The following is a 22,926-nucleotide window of genomic DNA, read 5'->3' on the forward strand; positions in this document are numbered from 1 at the left end:
ACCAGAGATGGTGAAAAGATACTTGCCCCAGAGCTACAAGCAGAACACGAGGGGAAAACACATTACCTTTTGTCACTTTCTCTAGGTCTGTCTGCCTCCTCCTCTGTATTACTGGAAAAATAGGTCCCTTATTCAGACAACTTCCTGTATGATCTCACATAGCCGTGGCTGTCACCCTGATGGATGACAGATATTCAGTTGGTATTGCTAAAGCGAGTGGTCCAGACAGAGGAGAAATACCTGAGTTCTTTTACAGTTGCACAAGAAAAGTCAAGTTATTGTCACTGATTGTTTTTTGAAATTGAGAAACACAGTGGCTAAAGCCCTCATTTTATGTAAGAGATGAATGCATCAGCTAAGACAAAGGCCAGGTGAAAAAGAGCGAATGCAGAGAACAAATTATGAAAGGAGTTGATCCTCAGAGTTCAAATGTTATAAGGTGGCAAACATTCTAGAAAAAATGTTCACAATTTGATTTTTGTCTATTAAAAACCACAGTATTTTCTGAGGAAGCTAATATTAAACTAAAACATTAAGCATCGTTAGCATGAAAGGTAAATTCTATTTTTGATAAGAGTATTTACTAGCACTCACTTGCTAATATTCAAAAAATAATTAAAAGAAATCTGTAGTCATCTGTATTTTCTAGAACATACACAATTAAAACATTAAAAATACTTATTCTGAAAGAGTCATCAAAGATAGATCATTCTCATTTTTGATGTTGGTAATCTAGACACCGGAGGAAAGAAACTTTATTATAAGGCCCACAGAGCAAAGTTCTGCATCTCTCGGTTGTGGATACTGAAAACGGTTAACCAGTGAAAGGAAGAACTTCTCACCAGATCACGTGACCATCAGAGTGCCCCCCCAGGCCACAAGGAAGACATAGTGTGCGTCACACGGTCACACGGGCATGTTGTGTGAAGGCTGTCTGCTATGATAGATAGGAAAAAAATAAACCCACTACGTTCTATTTTGAATTCTTAATATTTTACTTGTTTGCGCGTGCTGCTATAAAGCCTACCTAGCAATATCCATTTATTGTTCTTCTTAGGGGGTACACTTGACGAAGGCAACTAACTTACATCACATTGTTAACTTTGAACTTTGGACTGTTCAATCTAAAGAATATTAGAAGGTCAATCAATGTAATGCAAATATAGCATATAATTATTCTGGTCCTTTTGACTTTGCCACAGAAGTCACAAAGAGAAGAAAATATGTTCCGGGCATTAAGTAATCTCTTGTCATTTTTAAAGAGCCATCACAGAAAATTACCATCTCTCTAATACATAAGAAATTATCACCTAGAACGTGAAAAATCAGGGCTGCACACTGGGTCATCAATAACAGGCAGCGGCATGGCAGCGCTGAGATATTACTAACACAGCCCGGTAACGGGAGAGGCAGCGCGGAAGGCTTTCGGTCACGCTTCCTAGCATGGAACAGCATCAGCTGGCTTTGCTGATTCTTTCAGAAAATCAGACTATTACTCTACTTTGAAGTTAAATCAAACAACATCTCTCAAACCTAGATTCAAGGCTTTACTGGAAAAAGTTATAAGGACGATGGTTAACATATAGGTTTAGCTCTGGAAGTCTCTTTGCTAATCTCTCCTATTTCTGAACCAGTTTGTAATAGCAAGTCTTCTAGTACTCCTTGTTAGCCACGAGTAATCAGGCTAAAAATGAACAAACAAAAAGCAGTCAATATCAATGGAAAGGAAAAATCAGATCTTCAAAAAAAGTGACAGATATTTTATGTCTTTTAAGTGTGTTATAATTTCTTAGTTGTGAATGAACTACTCATCAATGCTTTTAGACCTGTGGTCTTCGTATTTCATAACCCGAGGCATAATTTCATGATTGCGCATCCCACTGAGTTGAGACAGCTCAGCTTCTAAAAGTGCTCGGGTTTCCAGCTGGAGAGTAGCTTAGATATCTGAGCTAGTTAACATAATTTCAAGTTACGAGATAGTACCTAAAGAAGAAAATATTTTTAACCCGCATGCCTAGTCCGCCGTGCACAAGTGCATGTATGTGGGGAAGGCATCAGATTGAGGTGGGCATGCTAATATTCACTCTAAATCAATCTCCGCAATTGCACAGCAAAATAAACATTGGCAAAGGCAATTTTCAATTATTCACCCATTTTTTAAAATTTATTGAAAGGAAAAGACATTTTCTGAAATGCTATGGGCCTTCAGAAAAAGACTGAGATATCAGAATCTGCCAAGATACTAAGTGAACAAGAGATCACAAAATAGAAAGAACTTATGCAAAATGAAGCACAGATGAGTTTACAGATATGACATTTATATTAGCTATAGTATTGAATACAATTCCTAATTTTATATCATTGTTACATATTTATTACATTATTTCTGAAGATAGTTTGAACAAACATAGTAACAATCTAGGTACCTCCCAAGTCAGACCAAGTGGTATTGGAACAAAGAAACCACCACCTCTCCATCTTAAAAAAAATACTGGATGCGTTCAACAGAAATAATCATATATTAGACACATGATTCAAATTTCAATTTAAAAGCATCAAATAATTGGCCAGAGAAGTAACTTTGTTTAAAGACTATATATATATATGTAACTTCATTTGTTTAAAGTTTATATATATAACTTCATTTGAGAATTCTAGCTGCTTAGATATCAGGAAAATATAGTCAAGACCCCTGAAATTTCAGAAATATTCTCCTCTACTTCTTAAAGAAAAGTTTGATAGTCATTTGCAGAAGTCAATACGGAATTTCAGACATCTGATGCTTTGGCTAGACACTGTATTTTAAAAAGCTTACACATCATACATTATGTGACAATGAGAAGGGGAAACAATGCACAGGTGTCTTCCCGGCAGGGCCGAAGTCCGGTCTCTTCAGTTGGGCAGATCCACATTGTGAAGGATGAGGGCCACTCGACTTGGAATGTACACCTAAGTCAACACAATCACGTCAGTGCAATGGAAAGAAATACTGAAAGTGATGTCATTAAGCAAAGGGATATAATGCCCTCTCACATTTGCTTAAAGTTTAGTTATCTTGACAATTCTACCATCTTGGAGGAGAGACAATTTGACCTTTCCAACAGTTTCAGCGTCAATGTGAGACTCATTTAAAATAATTACCACTAGAGGGCACCATAGGCTTTACAAAAAAAAAAACCCAGTATTTCCCAGACACCATGAAGTGGTAAAGGAAACCTGTCCTACAGGTCACAATGTTAAGTCTATTTAGGTGAAGAAAAGTAATATACAAAACACTGATTAACACAAGATAGTTATCATCTTGTTTTTATTTTCTCCTATCATTTTAAGGACAAAAACTGAAAATTAATATAAGGGATCCTAAGTGATTATTAGGCCCCTCACCAATTTAAGACAATCAAAAAGCTTGCCACAGCTTTTAAAATATAATACACATCCTTTCCATGCTCAGCAGAGTTCTGACACGACTCCTTTTTGTATGAGTACATCCCCCATCGAGGCTCAGCGCCACTGGTTTCTCTCCCCTTCCTTACCAGCTCCAGCCACAGGTCACAACCCGCCCTTCCTCTGGGTCTCTGCCATGCAGTGCCCTGTGCTCAGAACACCCCTTACTGTACTACTTCCTTATCTCCTGCATCTTGAAATACCCCAGCTCCACAGACAGGTGTTTCTTGATAACACTAGATATGACAGTTTTCCCATTTCGTTTTCTATCACAGCACCATTTTTGTTTCTTTCTGAACACAACACAATTTGTGATTTTTTTTTCAAGTTTATTCTCAATCCCACTAGACTCTGAGCTTTACAAGGGCAGAAGCCACATGTCTGCATATTTCTCTTAGCAGGTGCCACGGATGAACGAATGAGAAAATAAATAAAGAATAAAGGGATAAACGATAGTGAAATCAGTGTGTGCACTGAATGAGACAATTGTATGTCTCATGCGACTCAGATCTGCAAAAGAACACAACGTTTCCCTTAAGGATTCCGTAATAAAGAGCACTTAAAGGGTAATGGAAAAAAAACACAATAAAGATTAAATAACAAAAGAACACTTAAAGCTCTTTTAAACAATCTAATAAACCAATATAGTTGGTTAGTTTTGATCATTAAAGATGAAAGCAGTTTTAAAATGATGGCATTTTGAGAAATTTATAATATGAATTTAATAACTAGAGAATAGATTTTCTTATATTCAATTAAAAATACCATTGTTTAGGAAATGATCATCAGCAGCTGAGAAAAATTTCATAAATGCCCCGTCACCGGGTAGCTCAACGTCTCACAGTCTGATCTGCAATCCAGTATTTCCAAAAGATCAGCTTTGCAGCCTTGCAGTCATCAAGTGAGGAGAAAGCATGCATTTCGATGCCACAATCTGTTTCCCTATACTTTATACATTGTTTTTGATGTTGTATAGCTTTTAAACTATATTACAACTTAATTACTAATGCAATCCCTTCTATTCAATATTTTCTCTTAGTGACGAAAGGAAGCTGGGGATACTCATAAAGCAAAGGAAGACTCCTACCAATGATCCAGACAGATCCAGTTCAAAGAATGGCATATTTCCATAATCAAGCTCCAGATTACGGCAACACAGAGCAAAGCATAGGAGGGGAAATAAAAGAAACCAATAGTCTGATTTAACCAGTTCTTTCCCAAGTCTTATCAAAACAGGCATGGATCAGAAGACAGTGTCCTGGCCTTCCAAAGGAATTTGCCATGTACTTACCCTGCTCTGTGTTCACTTTGGGGGATCATAGTAAGTAGGTACAATAACTAATTAGTGGGATAGCAGGTTATAATCAGCATGGTTCTGAATTGTAGTTATGAGCATTCTAAAACTGAAGCCCAACCTGAATTTCTCAATAGCATTAGAATTGGACAAAATAATTAGTTCCTTTTACATTAAAAACATGTCTCTGATGTTATATGGTCCGAAGTGCAGACCGAAGGACTCTGAGACAGATGCGATGAAACACTCCCGTCAGGCCCAGGACAAATAATAACAAGTCCCTGCTCAGGGGCCAGGCGATGTATCAGGACAAGTCCTGCTGAGCTCCTATTTGGATCCTCTGCAGTTTTGGTGTCTGTTTCACTTATAGCCTCATTCTGATTTCTTTAATAATATTAAATGGTGACTATAAACTGATACTTTAGAAACAATCTTACTCTGTGATCTTTTGGTATTTTAGCTAGCCCAAATTTAAAAGTAAAACAAAGGGATGACCTAAGAAGGTCAAGGTTCATAATATATGCACCGAGTTTTTCTGCCTTTGGCATTTAATGTTTTTTGTTTTTTTTTTAATGCTCCAAGAACTCTCATTAAATGATGTCAGTCATTTCATGGAAGGAGCTTCATGATGCCAATTCCAGTCACACTTAAAGACCTCTTAGTACTATCTGCTCAAAAGCCTTCGTTTGATAATTGTATAATATCATTAATGGGAACATTGTGTAATTACAGCACTTTTTTCGCTGCAGTGTTAATTACCAGGCTGTGTTTATGTTGCTCCAGAGCCCTTGCAGTACAGGCAACACAAAATCATTTCCCCAAGTAAGTGGTTTTTCTTAACTATGGCTGTATACGGAATTTTGAGTTTTCCTTACTAGGGTTCTGAGCTTGAAAATCAGTGTTCTTAGTGGTTAGGAAATGATCAGCAATTATGCTAAAGGACGTGAGACAACCAGAGCTGAGCCTTATGACGAGGCAGCCAGACACACGAACAGTGTAGGGGCTCTATAATTTAGTGCTAAATTTTGGCTCTGCAACTCTCATTTGAAAATTTAATTCTAAAATTAGTTTTGACTCATAGCAATAGAAAAAATATGAACACAATTTAAGATTTAAACATAAATGTTTAAGTATATTTAAATATGAACTATTTATATCTAAGTGCATGTATATAAAAACCATTTAGTACGCAGCACAGATAATATATGCTGATACACACATTTACAAGCCCATTTAGTGGCCACTAAGCGCAAAGCATGTTGAGGCTAGGATCACCCTAAGAACATATAGGACGATGTGATGTACGGCCATGAGCCTCATTTTGTCCCGCTGTATTCACAGTCTACTCCTCACAGGAAGTCAGAATGCCACATTATCATCCAAGTCATTTATTAAGGGAGTCAAAACGCACACTAATCTGCCTAGTCACTCCAACTGCTGCGAGGACTCAACCACTCCGCCAACCACCAGTAGGGCCAACGACACAGCCGATCGCACAGCGATGCGGCGCACAGGGTCATCCAGGAAAGGCACTATCTTCTTCTAGGGTCATTAAGTCGCTGAAATGATTTACATAATTTCTGAAAACAAGGTGTGACAAATTTAAAAACAATATTTAAACATAATTTTAAGTAAAATGTGCTTAAAGGCTAATGTTAAAGTTTTCTTAGAAATTGTTAAATTTATCAACAGCCTATAACTGAAGGGCGAGGGCATCACTCAACGATCCTCAGCCGTCCACATACACCCATTTGTTATTAAAGTCACAAACAATTTTGAGCAATACAAGTGACACATATAATTTTAATTTTCGTGAACGTGGTTTAAGTTCATAAAATATGCTTCTAAGAAAAAAATCTTATTCTAATTCACTGTTTTGTATTAGGGTTAACAGAAAAGTGATGCTATAACTATTTCTATAGTTATACTATAAGCATTATATAGTACCCTATCTAAGTTAGAAATATTAAAAAGTCAACTTTAAGAAGTTTGATTTCTTTTGTCTGAAAAACAAATGAAACATTTTCATAATTTTGGATGGAGTAAAAGACATTTCTCAACTGTTAGTTGTATGTTCAATACTCAACAGCTGAGGGATAATAAAAAAGATACACCTGAGCCAACTCCCACATTGAAATGGAAAGGCTGCTTGCAACCCCCTGCATTCAGAATGGGAGCACAGCAGTTTGCCCTTATCCATGGTTTCGCTTGCTGAGCTTTCAGTCACCAGCAGCCAACCGTGGTCTGAAAGTATTACATGGAAAATTCCAGAAAGAAACAATTGGCAAGTTTTAGACTAAAGGCCGTTCTGAGTGGTGTGACGATGTCCCCCACTCCCCCCTCCATCTTGCCCAGATGTGAGTCTCCCCTCTGCCAAGCACCTGCTTGCGGTATACACAGCCCACCCATCAGGCACTTAGAGGTCTTGGTTACTGCACAACTGTCACAGCGTCACGGTGCTTGTGTTTGAGTGACCCTTGTTTTACCTACTCATGCCCCCGAGTGCAAGTGCAGCGATGAGGGCAGAGGGCAACCAGGAGAGGCCGAGGGGCAGTCCAATGCTTCTTTTCAGTGAAAAGGTGAGAGCAGTACACTAAGACATTTTGAGAGAGACCACATTCACATAGCTTCTGTTATAGTATATTGTTATAACTGTTCTATTTTATCATAAATAACTGTTGTTTCTCACTGAACCTAATTCATAAACTAAACTTCACCACAGGCTTGCATGTACAGGAAAAAACACAGCATACAGGGTTCAGCACTATCTGTGGCTTCAGGCACCCACGGGGGGTCGTGGAACGTTATTGCCTCCGGTCAAGGTGCACACAGATCCACTTGGTAATGATGAGGAGCTCAACTGGTAAAATAGTGAACGCTGAGACTATTGCTTTATTCACTCTTCACCATCGAGGCTGCTCGAGTTACTACAAAGGAATCTAATTCATTTCATTTCAGGTCCAATGATCTCTGTTCTCCATCTGTGCCATGAAATTTGCATTTATGAACCAGAGAAGAGACAGAAATCCCACCCCACCACCCCACCCTTCAGTGCACTGATTAATATATGGGTTAATATATAAACTCCTGTATCAAGAACCAAAATAGAAAGAAATGATTGTGCTAAAATGGACTTTTCAATAATGGCCAGTAAAGCAGAATGGAGATGTTCTGTCCCGTTGCCTCTTGCCTGGCATTTGCGAGATGCTCTGACCTCAGCAAACACAGCTCACAGGGGAGTGCACAGCACGTGTAGTTCTCCACTGGCTTCGGTTCCCGGAGTACAAGCAATGCGCTGGCTGGAGATGCAGCGCCTACGGCTACTTTAAGATCCCTTTGGACTATGTTTGGTTGCTCTTTGAAAATAGATTTGACACTCATTCAGCAGATCCCTTGGATTAGTGAGCTTACAAATTAAGCTTTAGCCAATACTGCGCACTATTTCTGCTGGACAGAACTTTCATGAAAAAGGAAAAAGTTATATTTTTGCCCCCTTTCCCCAATTATTCTAGGCATGTGGGAGGCAGAAGTGATCTCTGATTGGTGACAAAATGAGACCTATAAGCATTTCTGGTCATGTTCAAGAAACTTGATTGGATCCCAGCACATACAAATAAGTTTAATAAAGAGTTTCATTATAATGAGGCTTTCTTGTAACCAGTATGTTTCTTAATGCATTTTTTCTCTGGCTCTTCAAAGGTAAGTGTGGAGAGAAGGCATGTTTTAATGGATATTCTGGTCTATTTGTGCTCCCTTATTCTTACCTTAAAACCTGTGGTCACTTCATCTGGAGCCTAAAGACTTATTTAAATGAGTAATTCCTGAAGCCCGTGTAGTTGCTGGAAACAGGACACTGCTGCAGCCGGGAGACACAGCTCATCTTTACCTTTCTGCCCACGCTCAGCCAAAACTCTATCACAGGCAGTGAGGCAGTGGCTAAACTCTCTCTACTCTATTTCTCAGGTGTTTGCAATGCTGTATTCCTCGGCCTGTTATCGAGATTTATGTGTATTCTCCATTCCACCTGCTAATTTAGAAATGCACGTTTCATACTTGCAAGATCAATGCAATTAGTGCTTGAAAAGTAATCTCCTGGCTGCTCCTGTCACTGGTTAGTTGGTTGTTTTAATTATGACAGAATATGTTTGCTCTTGCAAAAACGGAAGGATGCCGAGAGAGTTGGTGTCCAACCCCAAAGGCTGGGAGCCCTCATTTAAGATTATTTTCCCCAACGTTGAGGGGTCTTCTTAAGCTGCACGTCTTCAAAACACCTAATTATAGTAATGTGCTTCAAATACCTAAAAAAATGATTGAATAGCCATGATAATCGTAACTTTAAAATACAGGTGCGATAGCATTTTGCATTTTCCAAAAAGCTTGGCTGTACTGAGTAATTTATGCTTCCTAAGCACCTCTTGCGGTAGGGAGGGTACTACTACTCTCCTCAATATACAACTGAGGAAAACTGAGGCAAAAAAAAAAGGTTAAAATGTTCAATTCTCTAGCTGGTAAATGGCAGCTGCGGCAGCGGGCCTTGATTCTAGGTTCTCTGACATGACATTCTCTAGTGTTTTCACCAGAATAAGAATTTTATTATATAAAATTTTGCTGTCTGAATGTTTCTCCTTTCTGTCTGGTTTAACTGGTTCAAGTCCAGCGTTATCACCATCAGTTGCTGCTTCTCCATGATGCCTCTTTACAAGATGAATCATCTTCCCTAACCCTGAAGGGGTCTCTAACTCTGGTTATTTCAGAGCTTTAATGTGATTCTCTTATTCACTTCAGAAACTACTTTGTCAATCTTAGTTTACATGGTAAAACTGAACGTTTTGACAAACTGCAGCAATCATTCTTTGAAGAAAGATTCTGATAGCACTTTGGTACCCTCTCGAAAATGGTTAGGTATCTACATTTATATCTAAAGATGGATCAATATCACCATTAATGACACCCACATGCACACATACACTGAGGGCAACACCTAAGTCTCCGGTGGCACTGCACTTTCTTCCGAGCCTATAATCAACAACTTCATCTTGCTTTTTGCATTTATTTTATGCCACTTCCTTTGGAACATCCATTCCGTACACAACATGGAGGTTACAGAGTGAGGTGCTGGCACCACTCGAAGAGGTGGGAATAGAGTTGAAAAGTGAGGACACCAGGGGTCCCACACAGATTCTCCTGCTTGACTTATGCCTCAGCTTTTGAAAAAATGAAAGAATTTAACAGCTATAATAAAGCTATCGATACATTTGTTAGATATATCCTGGCCTCATGAAAATGAAACAAATCTTCATCCAAGACCTCTCACAGTGAACAGAACACAAGCCTGAGACAAGAACAGAAGCGGGGACGCGCTCCTCAGGACGAGCAAGAACATACAGGATGTGGGTGTGTGGATGTGGACTCGAGCTTCTTATCTGGCCACAAAACAAGTGAAGAATTCTTTCAAATGTGAAGAATTTCTAAATCCCATATTTTAGAAAGAACTTAAACCTAGTAGTTTAAAGCAATATTCTTTCATTTGTGTTGATAACACAAAGTAAAAATTAGTTATATAATTTAATGCTTTCCTCAGTAATATGAGGAAACCAGAGAATTTTATAACTAGAATGAAATCAGTCTTTGACAAATTACATAAAAGAAAAAAAAGTTTTATTGATTCTTTTAAGATGTTTAAAATTAAACTTCATTAGATAGTCAATAATGTAGAAATCTGCTTCATGTAAAGTATTACAGAGGAAGCAGGAACACAGGGAAGTATATTGTAGCATTAAAAATAGAAATGTTCATGATAGAAAGAATCATTTAAATATGCTTCCCTCTTGTTTTTTGAGAAATAATTTTTAATTCTATTAAATTCAAGCTTCCCCAAATGTCCACCAAATGTCCCATACCATAAGTTTTCTAAAACCCAGCTGAGTTGAGGACCACATACTGCACCTGGTTTTTCATCAAAGTCATCATTTCCCACTCACCTCACCCCACATTTTTGCATGTTGCTTATGTGCTGAGAAATTATTTCTTTGGACAAAAACATTACTTTAAAAATAAAAGATTAAATTTAAATGCAGTGAAAATATCTTAAAAACCTTACTTACCAAGAGAGAATTGGGAAGCCCATTATGTTCAAAAGCCTCAGAGAAGAAATCGGTATTGTGGTCCAGTCTCTGGTGTCCTCCGTATTCCGGTGCGTCTGAATCTAGCACAATCTTGAATGTACGGTACTTAAGGAATCAGACCGGTTCAGGAGTTGAATGAGACAATGCAATATACATTCTCAGACAGCAACTTAAAAGTGAGTATTCTACACACTATGAAATCATAATTTGTATCAAATACTCCATCTTGTCAGACTCGAGATTCTCATGTTTGAAAGGGGCTCCGCAGGTGACCCAGTCCACATCCCGATGGGACTCTTGTACCTTTCTGTCATAGCTCATTTCCTGACCATCTACCCTGGACTGAATGTACTTTTAATGAGGGATCGACATCTCTCCTAATGCAGCTCATTTCATTTGTTAGAAATTCTCCACCATATTTCTACCCAGAAAATCCATAACAGATAAGTTCAAAATACAGTAACTACTGAAATATTAAATAATAGTTATGTTATCTCCATATGTCTTAAATCTATCATCTATTTATCTATGTACATTAGTAACTACATGTTAAATATAATCTCAGAACCTTTGATCATCCCTCACTTGATACCGTTTTTTGCTGCTTCCTCATCTCTGAAGCCATTCCAGTTTCCTAGATCCTGGTTATTAAAGTGAGGAACACAGAAGTGAACCAAGAGTCCATGCATGGTCTGAAGAGAGCTGGCCAAGCAGGCTTACTCCTCCCCGTGGTTCCCGGCAGCACGCTGCTGTTCACACACAAGATCATGCCACCTGCTATCCATCAAGCCACAGGATTCATGTTGCAATCATGTGGTCTTACTACAATTTAACACGTAATTCTTCACGGAGTTGAGACATGTCAGCACTACCCTATTTACAACAAAAGAAAAGCTATAGGTATTATGTTCAAATTTGTTATGCCTCAAATATCTAGATGTGACCCTTAATACAAAACTCCACTAAGAAAACATACATCAATACTTATAAATCTTAAATTTCTTTTTTAATTGAATTTATTGGGGTGACGTTGGTTAATAAAATTATACAGGTTTCAAGTGTACAATGCTATAATCCATCATCTGTATATTGTGTTGTGTGTTCCCATCCAAAGTCAAGTCTGCCATCACCACCCCCCCACCCCTTTACCTTCTTCTACCTCCCCCCACCTCTTTTCCTTCTGGTAATCACCATACTGTTGTCTGCACCTGAGTTTTTGGTTTTTGTTTTGTTTTGTTTTTGGTTAATCCCTTCACCTTTTTCACCCAGTCCCCCAACCCCTCTTGCCTCTGACAGCCCTTAGTCTGTTCTCTGCATCTATGAGTTGGTTTCTACTTTGTTTGTTGGTTCATTTTGTTCATTAGATTCCATATACAAATGAAATCATATGGTACTTGTCTTTCTCAGACTGGCTTATTTCACTTAGCATCGTATTTTCCAGTTTCATCCATGCCAAGAAATCTGAAATGTCTTTAGCCTCAGGAGGCACACAGACAGGTTTAAGCATTTTGTGTTTCCTTTTTCTGGTATAAAAATCTTTAATCTCAGAAATGTTTGCCCATTGTTATTACAGCAAAAGTTACCACATTAAAAGTACATGTAGGTAAAAAACAATGACCATCATTTTCACGTTTAGGGAACCCTATCTGGGTAGGAGGGCTGGATGGAGTCACTTATAGGAACTTTGCTGGGGGTGGTGGCTCCATTTTAGTTAATCCAGGTCAGCAAGTTCTGATTCAAATTCAACTGACGATCAACATATTAGTGTGTTTAAAGGAGAAAGGAGCACACGCACAGACAGACAGAGAGACAGAGAGAGAGACTGAGATTCAAAAGATAACTACTGGGCACAGGCACATTCTAAAGTCACTAAATAAAACTGGAAATAATTGGAACGCACCAATCTATTTATTGGTAAAATATGGGTTGTGGAAATAATTGGAGGCATAGTAAATAAATGAAACATTGTGGAATTAAAGGAACTGTTAAAACAAACATTTAGCTTTTGTTCTTCATCCTAGTTAACTAAATACTTGTACAAATCTTCAAAAAGCAAAAACAAAACCATCACTGGTTAACAGCACAGTGTCCGGAGAAAGCAAGTGTTATCATCAAAAGCCGTGGATCACAATCTGTGGGATGAAAAGCACTGGTGGCTGGGCTATTGTAAGGGCTTCACAAACGAGTGACTGCGTTATTATAAGGGGCTGGGTATCTACATGAGCATTAGGCATTGTGATTACACACATTTGATATTGTACTTCAAATAATGTGCACTTTTTATTAAAATGTAGATTCATTTAAAAAGTCATGGAATTTATAGTAAGTCTGCACCTATATAGTCTCTCAAAGATTGAGAAATTGTTCTTTCAGAGCCATTGTTACATAAGGATCCAATTTCTTTTTGACATTGAAAGGGATCATCATACTTAAAAATGGTTAGAATCTATTCACTAATATATATAATTTGTAGTCATAAAGGAAAAGCTCACAAAACCCATAATGCAAGTTTCAAAACATCATTTTAGACCTATTTCTCTGATCTATAATTTAAAGAAAAAATTCTGCTGCGGCCACGTTTGGAGTTGCCCAGCCCGCTGTGTGGCTGACCCAGAGGGCACAACGACCCCCTTAGAAAGTGCAGCCCTCACACACAGGAAGCCCAACAAGTTAAACACCAATAATTAAAAGTACTGATTGTGAGAGAGCTTTATAATTACTCATAAAAATCACTACCACATATTATTCAAGTATCAGGAAAACCCCCGCCTTTTCGGAACGTTGCTTGAAACACAAAGTTTTAAGTAGGTTATTTGAGCAACTGGATTTCTTCTCCTGTTCCCTCACTCAGGCATCCCTCACTCCCTCTAAATAATGTGTGGGTGAGCACACACAGGATATGGGGCCCTCGCAGCGTCAAACCCCTTACAACACCCACATTCCACTAAAAAATCTCTCTGAAAATATTACTCAGAGCTAATTTACACTTATTTAAACTAGCTTCTTTATGTGGTTTTCATTTCAAGAGTAGATAGAATACATTTTGCAGGGCACCTCGCCATGCCCTTTTGCTCAAAGCCACCTCCCTCCACCTAGCAGAGTGCCTTCTCGTAATAGGTTGCACACATCTTTGAAACTGATACTCAGGATGACAATTGTGATTCACCAAGAGAGCTCAAATGATGTGACTTTTTAATACTCAAGTAGAATAAACTATCTTTACTCCCCTATTCACTTACTAAATAAAACAATGTATGAGGAAGGCACTGTACATGATTAATAAAATGACTTACATATGACCTTAGTTTACCTGCAACTGACAGCCTATAAGGAGCAATTAGACATATACAACATACATATAAATAAAGCAGAAAGCAATATTCAGCAAGAGGTAGGGCCAAGAGGAAAGGTAGGAGTGACATTCTGTATATAGAGTTTTGAAGACTGGGCTAGTTAGTTAAGATTTATTTTGGTAATTAAGTATGACAATATTGATGATTTGTGATAAGGGCTATGACAGTTAAGGAAATTAACCTGGAGGTCAGGGGTAGAATAGAAGGGAAACCAGCCAGGAGTCTAACAATGGTCAATGGATAGTAGTAATATGGCTAAACTCGCATAATGCAAGTGGAGAGACATACATGTCAGCGAGATTTGGGATGTATAACTGACTGTATTCAGTGGTAAGGACGTTGATGCCCAATTAGGGGAAACAAAAGTGGAAGAGCTGGAATACACACATTAGTCAAATATAGATCAGATCTACAGGGGAAAGCTATTTGATGCAGAGAATAAGGCAAAGTTTTTTTTTCCCCCAAAGGTCTCAATTTTTATTACACATGGCAAAGTGTTTTCATGTGAAGTTTCCTGTTTAACTCTAGAGTTGAGATCTCAGAACAAAGAGGCCATAATGAACATGACAAGATAACAAAAATAAGAAAAAAGAAAAAAAGCAGATAAAATAACATTCATCTGAATGATCAGTCTAATGAAATTTAGAAGACTGGCACTAAAGGACTGAATTCGATGGAGTCTGAATGTCTATGAAGTTTGTTGCATTTGTTCCACATCCGTTTTCCTGTTCATTAGGTTCACTTGGTCATTTTATTGAGTGAACACAAAGTACTGGAGCAAAAATTTTCTTTGTCCATCTTGGGAAAATACAGTAGGGAAAGAATAATAAAATGATATAATTATTTTAAAGAGATTTTTAAAAAGGAGATCTAATAGGCCCCTATCCATTTGACTGTCATTTAAAAATATTATGATTTCTTCTTATTTTAAATTCAAGAGCTTCCTAAGTATTTGATATATCCATCAACAGGTTGAAATAGGTAAGATGGTTTAAGCATTATTTTATGATCTATGTCCTTAAATTTGAACCAAGGAAGAGCCATGTTCTGAGGACCTGTGCTAATAAGAGTAAAGAACAGTGAAGGCATGAAAACTCTTAAATTCAATGGCTCTTCAAATACTTCAAAAGCTGCTGTGTTTGCTCAGCCACTTGATAAAGTGTCTGTTCAAAGTATAAGGATTTTGATGTAAGAAGTACTATCATTTATATCATTCTGCACTAAGCTCACTTCACTGCACTTCCACTGATGAAGCTAAGAAAAATTATAAGGTACAATCCCTGAGGTTTCAAAATGAGTGACAATGGAAGGACCTCTCCAGGGACTGCGATGGCCATAAAGATGGCAAAGCTGGTGCATCACCATGTGTCTTCAGATATAAGACATCATTGATTTTAAGATGAATTACATATGTCTGTCTATCTATCTATCTATCTATCTATCTATCTATCTATCTATCTATCTATCTATCCATCCCTCCATCTAATCTCCAACAAAAAGAAAAAAAACCAAAACACTAACATGGCAATCACCGGAATCATGGTAAGATAAATCCCAATTGAAGACATGTTAAAATGTGGTAAAAAAATGTACATTGGAGAACCTCTGATGAAAGTAGTGAATACAAAATATTGGTCCAAAATATTTACCTTGCTCAATTTGGGAAAATATAGTAGGAAAAAATGATGGAATTTTGTTATAGAAATTTTTTTCCCAAAAGGAGATCAAATAGATCTCTACACATTTGGATAGCATTTAAAACTATTTAAATATTTAGAAACAAAACAAGAAACCAAGGTCATTATAAAGAGGACAAGGTGGTGGCTGGCAGGGGTTGGGGGGTGGGTTGAATGGGTAAAGGAGTTCAAAAGGTTATATATACAAAACTGGTATGCTATTTTCAGATCTGAGCCTTTCATTGTCCCATCCATGTTTTACGATTGCAGTAACTTCTGGGAGCTGAGTAACTGCAGAAGAGAGAATCTGTATCAAAGGCAGAAAACTTTAGATCCGAAATTCTAAGGAACTTGGAATAAACATCTGGTAGACTCAGAACAGGTGCTGAAAAGCAAAGAGAATATTATGTTTGCAACAGTGTAAAAATAATGACCCAGCACAGGGCTGTCCTGATGTTCTAGTGTAGCCCTTCCCTTTTTTATCTTTCACACGTCAACTTTCATTTATTGGCCACTACAATCCACAAAACTTTGGGTTATGACTGTATAGTATTTCAAATATGTTTGTCCTTTTTACAAAATAAATAGGGCTAAATCATGCCTAGCTTCCATTTAGTTGCTCTCTCTGGTCTCTTTCCAAACATAGGAGTACCAGAAACTGGTGAGGTGTTGCTGTACGCTTTATAAATGTGTGTCTGTGGCAGTGTGAGGTGGGGTGTGTGTGAGATTTAGGCATTTCCATCTTTCTGTGAAGTAGAATACATGATAAGTTAAAAATTCATTGCAAATGAGTTCTGATATTTTAATTATTTTTCAAAACAATTGTGTTCCAATGTGGCATTTATTACTATGTTACTTTCAAGGGAAAATATCCATTTAATTTTTTTCACTCTTTGATTTTAATTTAAAAAATACCCTAATACTACGTTCTTTTAAAAATAAAATAGACACAAAGACATTAACTCCAATTCCCACAAGTTTACTTCCTTGGCTGTAAATTTTTAAAAACTATACAATGCACAATAGCAATAAAAAACCTCAAAGAATGAAGGGATCAAATATCATTATCTACCACATTAATTACTGGATTGCTATGCCTTTTCAAATGCATTTTCATGCAAATTATCAGCTTATTCTTAGGCATGCTTAATGACACACAACAGTAAATAGTAAATTGATAATAACAAAATATCAAGTGCTACATATTTTTCTGTGCAAACAGAAATTATACTCTAACTTCTTTACAGAATATTTTAACCTAATTAGGAACTTTTCTTTGTCCTAGAAGATTACATAACATTAAAAAAATGTCATTGTTTCTCAATAACTCAAGAAAGAATAATAAAGGAAAATCATGCCCACGGTTTAGCCTAATCTTCCTCAAAAATAGTTGCTCTGTGTCATTAAAGATTACCCAAAGAACTTGTAAATTAAATTATTTGATGAAGCAATAGCAAGTATTTAGAACTGTAAAATTAAAAATGACAGATTTTTATTTAACTTTTAACCACGTTTTGTCATCAAAATGAGTTTCAACCATGCAGATTCAGCTATCCTTTTTAAACAAACACTGTGCTTTTGAACTCAAAATAATTTTGACGTAGGCTATAAAGAAACACCTTTCCTCAAACTTACTCGAATACAGTCTTCAGTGGAGTCTAATGTAATATGTATAAATGGAAAAATAATTGGAAACTTCAAAGTCTGAAAAATAATGACAATGATGAGAAGTAAGCATCACTGAACCACTTCCTGCAGACAGACAGGGGTAGGAGAAAGCACCCTAAAAGAGTACAATATGGTGGGAGCATCAATGGGCTTTGGGGTCCAACAACTACATTCTAGTCCCACTTCTGCCGATTATCAGCTGTGGGCCTCCAAACAAGTTAGTGAACTTCATAGAGGCTCAGTTCCTTGTTGGTAAAACAGAGGTACTACATCAGAGAACTGTCATGGTTAATTGAGGCAATGTAGATCAAGTGCTTAAAACAGGGTCTAGCACTGAAAAAAATGCCTAATTATTAGCTGCTTTTTATGTTATTATTATTATTATTGTAGACTCTGGATCATTTAAACTGTTGTTTTAAGTGATGAAAAATATAAAAGTGCATCTATTTATTCTCTAGCTTCCTTTTTCCACCCAACTTGGCCTCTTCTTCCTTGATGACTTTTTTGCATTCCTTACTCCCATGTCTTTGTTCTTACTAGAATCTAAACACTTTTCCTCTTACATAAAAATTTTAACATTAGAGCTTAATTGGATGGTACATTGAACTATTTGAGGACTAGACACCTTTTTAAATGTTAAGTTGTTGCTGCTCGAGCTTCTGAAATGATTACGAAGGCTAGCATGAACACACTAACTGGAAATTAGACACCTCCCCAAACTCTCTTTCACTTGTCCTTATTTTTTCCCATAGCATTATCAACTTTTAACATACTGTGTTATTGTTACAGTTTTCTGTCTTTGAATATTAAATGCAATTTCCATAAGGTATTTGTTTTTCCCCACCCCTTCCTCTCCTCTACCTACAACCTAGATTAGTATTAGTCATATTTATTGAGTGGGTGTTCATTATTTTCCTATTACACTATCCTCCTTGGATTTTTATCTATGCATGCTTTCCTAAATTTTAAGAAATAATTTGATAATGCTTTGCCATAAAAAAAGAGCTTTGATTTTCTTCCCTCTTTTGATGGTGTTAAATTTTCATATTTGTGGGACAACTATATATGAACACAATACAAAAAATTCTAACACAATTCCATTTCACTATAAGTTTTAACTTGAAATTTTAAAAATCCTGGCTGGTGTGGCTCAGTGGATTGAGTACCGGACTGTGAACCAAAGGATCGGTGGTTCAATTCCCAGTCAGGGCACATGCCTGGGTTGCAGGCCAGGTCCCTGGTGGAGTACGCTGAAGAGGCAACCACACTTTGGTATTTCTCTCCCTCTCTTTTTCCCTCCCTTCTTCTCTCTAAAAATAAATTAATTAAATTTAAAAATTATATATATATATTTTTTACTTCTGTTTGGAGGAAGTCCCAATCATTAAACACATGCATGTCAGTTTGAAGCAATTAATTCTCGGGAATAATTCTGATTGGTTTGAACCTTGGAAATAGACATTTTATATAATTTTTAATTGAAGTACCTACATGATTATGTGTTTACTAAAGTAAGCATATACTTAACAACTTGCAATATCAACTTGACCTGGCCAGTTTTCTTTAGATAGAAGGTTGAACTTAAACACAGAGTATCAAAATGAAATGTCAAAGTCATACACACACACACACACACACACACACACACACACAATTTGGCAGGCCCAGGTTATGCACATATAGTATTTTCTACCACTTTGCCACTACCTGCCAGATAAAAAATGCGAAGTATATGAACATTAAAGCAATTAAACTCAAACCTTATTGTTTTAGCCTTGATAGTAGACATATCCTTTTTTTTTCTATTTGAAATCATAGTTATTAGGAATATCAAAAGTTTAATGTATATTCCTCTTTTTCTTTGAACTTTTAAGACCAAGTAGGAAACCATACAACTATAGGACTCAGTCCATGCTTCTGACAGCTGAATGAGAAGGCTCTAGGCTAGCATCCCCTAAAGCAACAGGACACTAGCAATTGTAAAGCGAAGCTTGCAGGTGTGTGCATGCGCACACACACACCATCAGTCCCAATCATTCCCAAGCATTTCTGTGCACATAGTCCATAACTATGATAAGTGCACCTATGATAATTGTGCGCTTATAATTGTGAGGGAAAGTATTCAAAGTAAACATTTTCCCACAGGCACAGAAAATATTAGTGAGAGGACTTCAAACACACACACACACACACACAAATGGAACTGAACCATCAGATGGTTTTATTCTAGAACCCATGAATCCTAGTAATGAGAACAAATCTCTCTGTTTGCAATATAATAACCAGAAATATCTACTATTCTACTGTTACTACAAGTAGCCATACAAGTTATATTAGCCTTAGGGAGATAAAAATATTAGGGTAAGAGAACAAACTGATTAAAATGTTTCAGAGTCAGAGAAAAACATACTACCACCAGTGAAACTTATTATTCTTTTGTGTTTCTTAATTAAAAACAAAAACAAAAACAAAAAGGAAGAGTGTTGGAAGGGAAGTTGTGGGGGAAAGTTAGGGGGTGGAGGGATTGAGCAAAAAGGAAAAAGGACTCATGGACATGGACAACAGTGTGGGGATGGCTGCGGGGAGGGGATATAAGGGGTCTAAAGGGTAACAGGAAAAATACAATAAAGATTAAAAAAAAAGAAAGTGAAATTCAACTATTTCCCTAAATAATAAAGAGCTCATAGGGAAAAATGACAGCAATATTTATAATTTTTTACAAAAATACATTTGTTTTAAGTAATGTTCCTATGATAATGAGACACTTATTGTTTCCCAGTAAAAGACAATATGATTGCACTTAATTAAGTTATGCATTAAATAATTTTCTTGGTAGCATCTACAAAATACTTTCCGTATTCAACAATTGATACCAAATAACTAACCAAAAATAATCATAATTAATAACATAAATAACTTTCACACATACAATAGGAGTTAATTATATATTTTCATCATTAGGCCAATAAATACATTAATAGAATTAGAGATAATTCTTACACCGGGTCATACTGAAGCCACTGTTTTTAAGAACACATTGTTCACGGCTCTCCTTCTTCCACTTTTCTCTGGAGAAACAAACTCTTCCCTTGGCTGTAGCATCCACATATTGTTGGAAGCCCTTAAATTATTATAGTGAGCCAGTAATAATTACATTATGGCTTAATTTTAAGAAATCTTCTGGGGCTATTCTGGTACCCTTTTCAAAGATAAATGAAACATGAAACATGACTCATGACCTGTGGTGTCTGAGTAAGAACACTTTAACAGAAAATGATGAAAATAAAATTTCTCACTTATAGAAGATCTAAGCAGCTTTCTGTTGGGTAGACGTATTTACTGGAAAAAAAGGCTAATGTCTACTGATATCCAGAAGGAAAAGGTAATTTACCATTCAATATTAGACATTCATTTTAGACACAGCATTCTCTAGTTTAAAAAAAAAAAAACAAACACTGGCATAAGATACCAAGGTGACAACTAGATTTATTTTTTAAGATGGAAGAAAACCATCTGTTTTGAAGTGGTTAAATAAAGGACTATTTTCAAAGAAAGGTTAGATGTGAAATTTTTAGGCCAGTGATTTCATTGTAGATTTTTTTTTCTTCCATATTTGCAACGCTATTCCCTAGGAAAGGAAAAGATTTACTCAATGAGATAAAGAATGTAAGGTAGAGGTATAAGACATACAGTAAGTTTGTAATAAATGGTAGCTCTTCCTAGCACAAATGTTTTCCCCATTAGTGCTACAATTATAAAATGATTATGTACTGTTTTCAAAAATATAATAATGTTTCTGATGTCTTTTTTGCACAGAAGGACAAGAAATAGAGGACGAAATCTTGACTGAGCTACTGTGAGATGAACTTACGTAAGCAAAGGAGACCATCTCTGCACAACTGGGCTGCGAAGCAAAGAAAGCAGATGCTGCTGAACATCTCAGAGCAGTGAGCACTGAACAGCACTCAGCTATTCAGACAAAACAAAACAAAACAAAGCAAAAAAAAAAAAACCCACAAAAAACGAAAACCATTTGTTTGTAGTAAGGGCTTGCTCATTATTCATTACTGCCTATAGTTTTATGAATATATATTAAGCCAATCTAAAAGTGTTACAGCAGTTGAAATATTTTAATCATGCAAAATGTTTTTCTTTGTGATTCATCTCAAATTCATGGGTAGAAAATGACACTAAATCATAAGCTCTTCATCGCCAGTGGAGGTGGGGGTGTGCATCTGTCATTATCATTAAATTACAGGGATTGCTGAACAGTGTTTAACAATGAGGAATGGTCGGAGCAACCACTAGGTAATGTTTACAAATATTACTACCATCTTGAAACTAAAGAAGGCTAGCCTAGGCAATGAGTGTACATCATTTTGAAGCTAAAGAAACAAAAGGAAGACCTATATTAAATACAAAATTGTTAGTAGGATTAACAGTGTCTGCTCACATAAAAACCACAGTCATTAAATTGCAGCACAGAGTAAAGCAGACACACACACAGAAACACAAGAAAAAAACATTCTTGCATCTGTTCAAAGCCATTGTTGTAGGTCTTTTCAGAAAACCCTGTATTTTTAATTTTTTTAAACCAAAATGTCTATAACCTGGAAAACTAGAACACTAAGTTGAGATACTCTGCTTTTTTTTTTTTTTGTCAAGAAATAACCTTTACATATAAAATCTTGACAGAATATGTCATTTAGCTAGTCCTGAAGTAAGTCCTTTGTTCGCATTTGCTGCATAAAGTACAGGTTTAATAAACAGAGTGTTACATAACCAGGCTTCAAAGGCTTCTATAAACGAAGCAACTCATAGCAACATCTCTGCCTTCAGCAATCACACTCCAGTGAATCATCCAAGTGACCTTATTTGCTCATTAAAAACTCTGTGTACAGGTTGCAAATGTCAGAACCTAAATTTACATTTTAAAAAGCACTCCTTGCAGCAGTTTAATGAAAATATTTCAACAATCTCAGGTCAAATCCAACTCTTTACTGATCTTTTACCTTAACTTTAAATATATTGGCCTGGATTCACACATTCTTCACAAGCTATACTTCACGGTCGCTCCACTTAACCTTTCACTATTGTTGATGCGTCATTGGAAAAGGGGCTGCTATCATTTCTATCCCCACCTCAACAGCATGCTGACAAATAATTTAAAAACATTTGAGTTTAGTGTTTATGCCTCAAAGTGACATGAATCTGTATACACCAAGAAGCACACCTTATAAATAAGCTGTGAGGGCTTAAAGTTTCCTTTTAATATTATACAGTCGACTTAAATTGGTGTGATGCATCAGAGAAGTTTAACTTTGAATACTCACCATGACACATATGTATTCCACTCTAGAATGTAA

General features: G+C 36.7%; 1 protein-coding gene across 1 annotated transcript in view; it reads right to left on the reverse strand.

Annotated features, from left to right (window-relative positions):
• Positions 1-2,122: 2,122 nt before the first annotated feature.
• GBE1 (1,4-alpha-glucan branching enzyme 1) overlaps positions 2,123-22,926 on the reverse strand; it is a 260,412-nt gene continuing 239,608 nt past the window's right edge. The window contains exons 15-16 of the mRNA XM_053918274.1: positions 10,843-10,958; positions 2,123-2,949 (exon numbers count right to left, since the gene is read on the reverse strand). Coding sequence (XP_053774249.1) covers positions 2,893-2,949; positions 10,843-10,958 — 173 coding nt within the window. The 3' untranslated portion in view covers positions 2,123-2,892. The remainder of the gene's footprint in view (positions 2,950-10,842; positions 10,959-22,926) is intronic.

This window comes from Desmodus rotundus, chromosome 2, assembly GCF_022682495.2.
Source record: "Desmodus rotundus isolate HL8 chromosome 2, HLdesRot8A.1, whole genome shotgun sequence".
Lineage (NCBI taxonomy): Eukaryota > Metazoa > Chordata > Mammalia > Chiroptera > Phyllostomidae > Desmodus > Desmodus rotundus.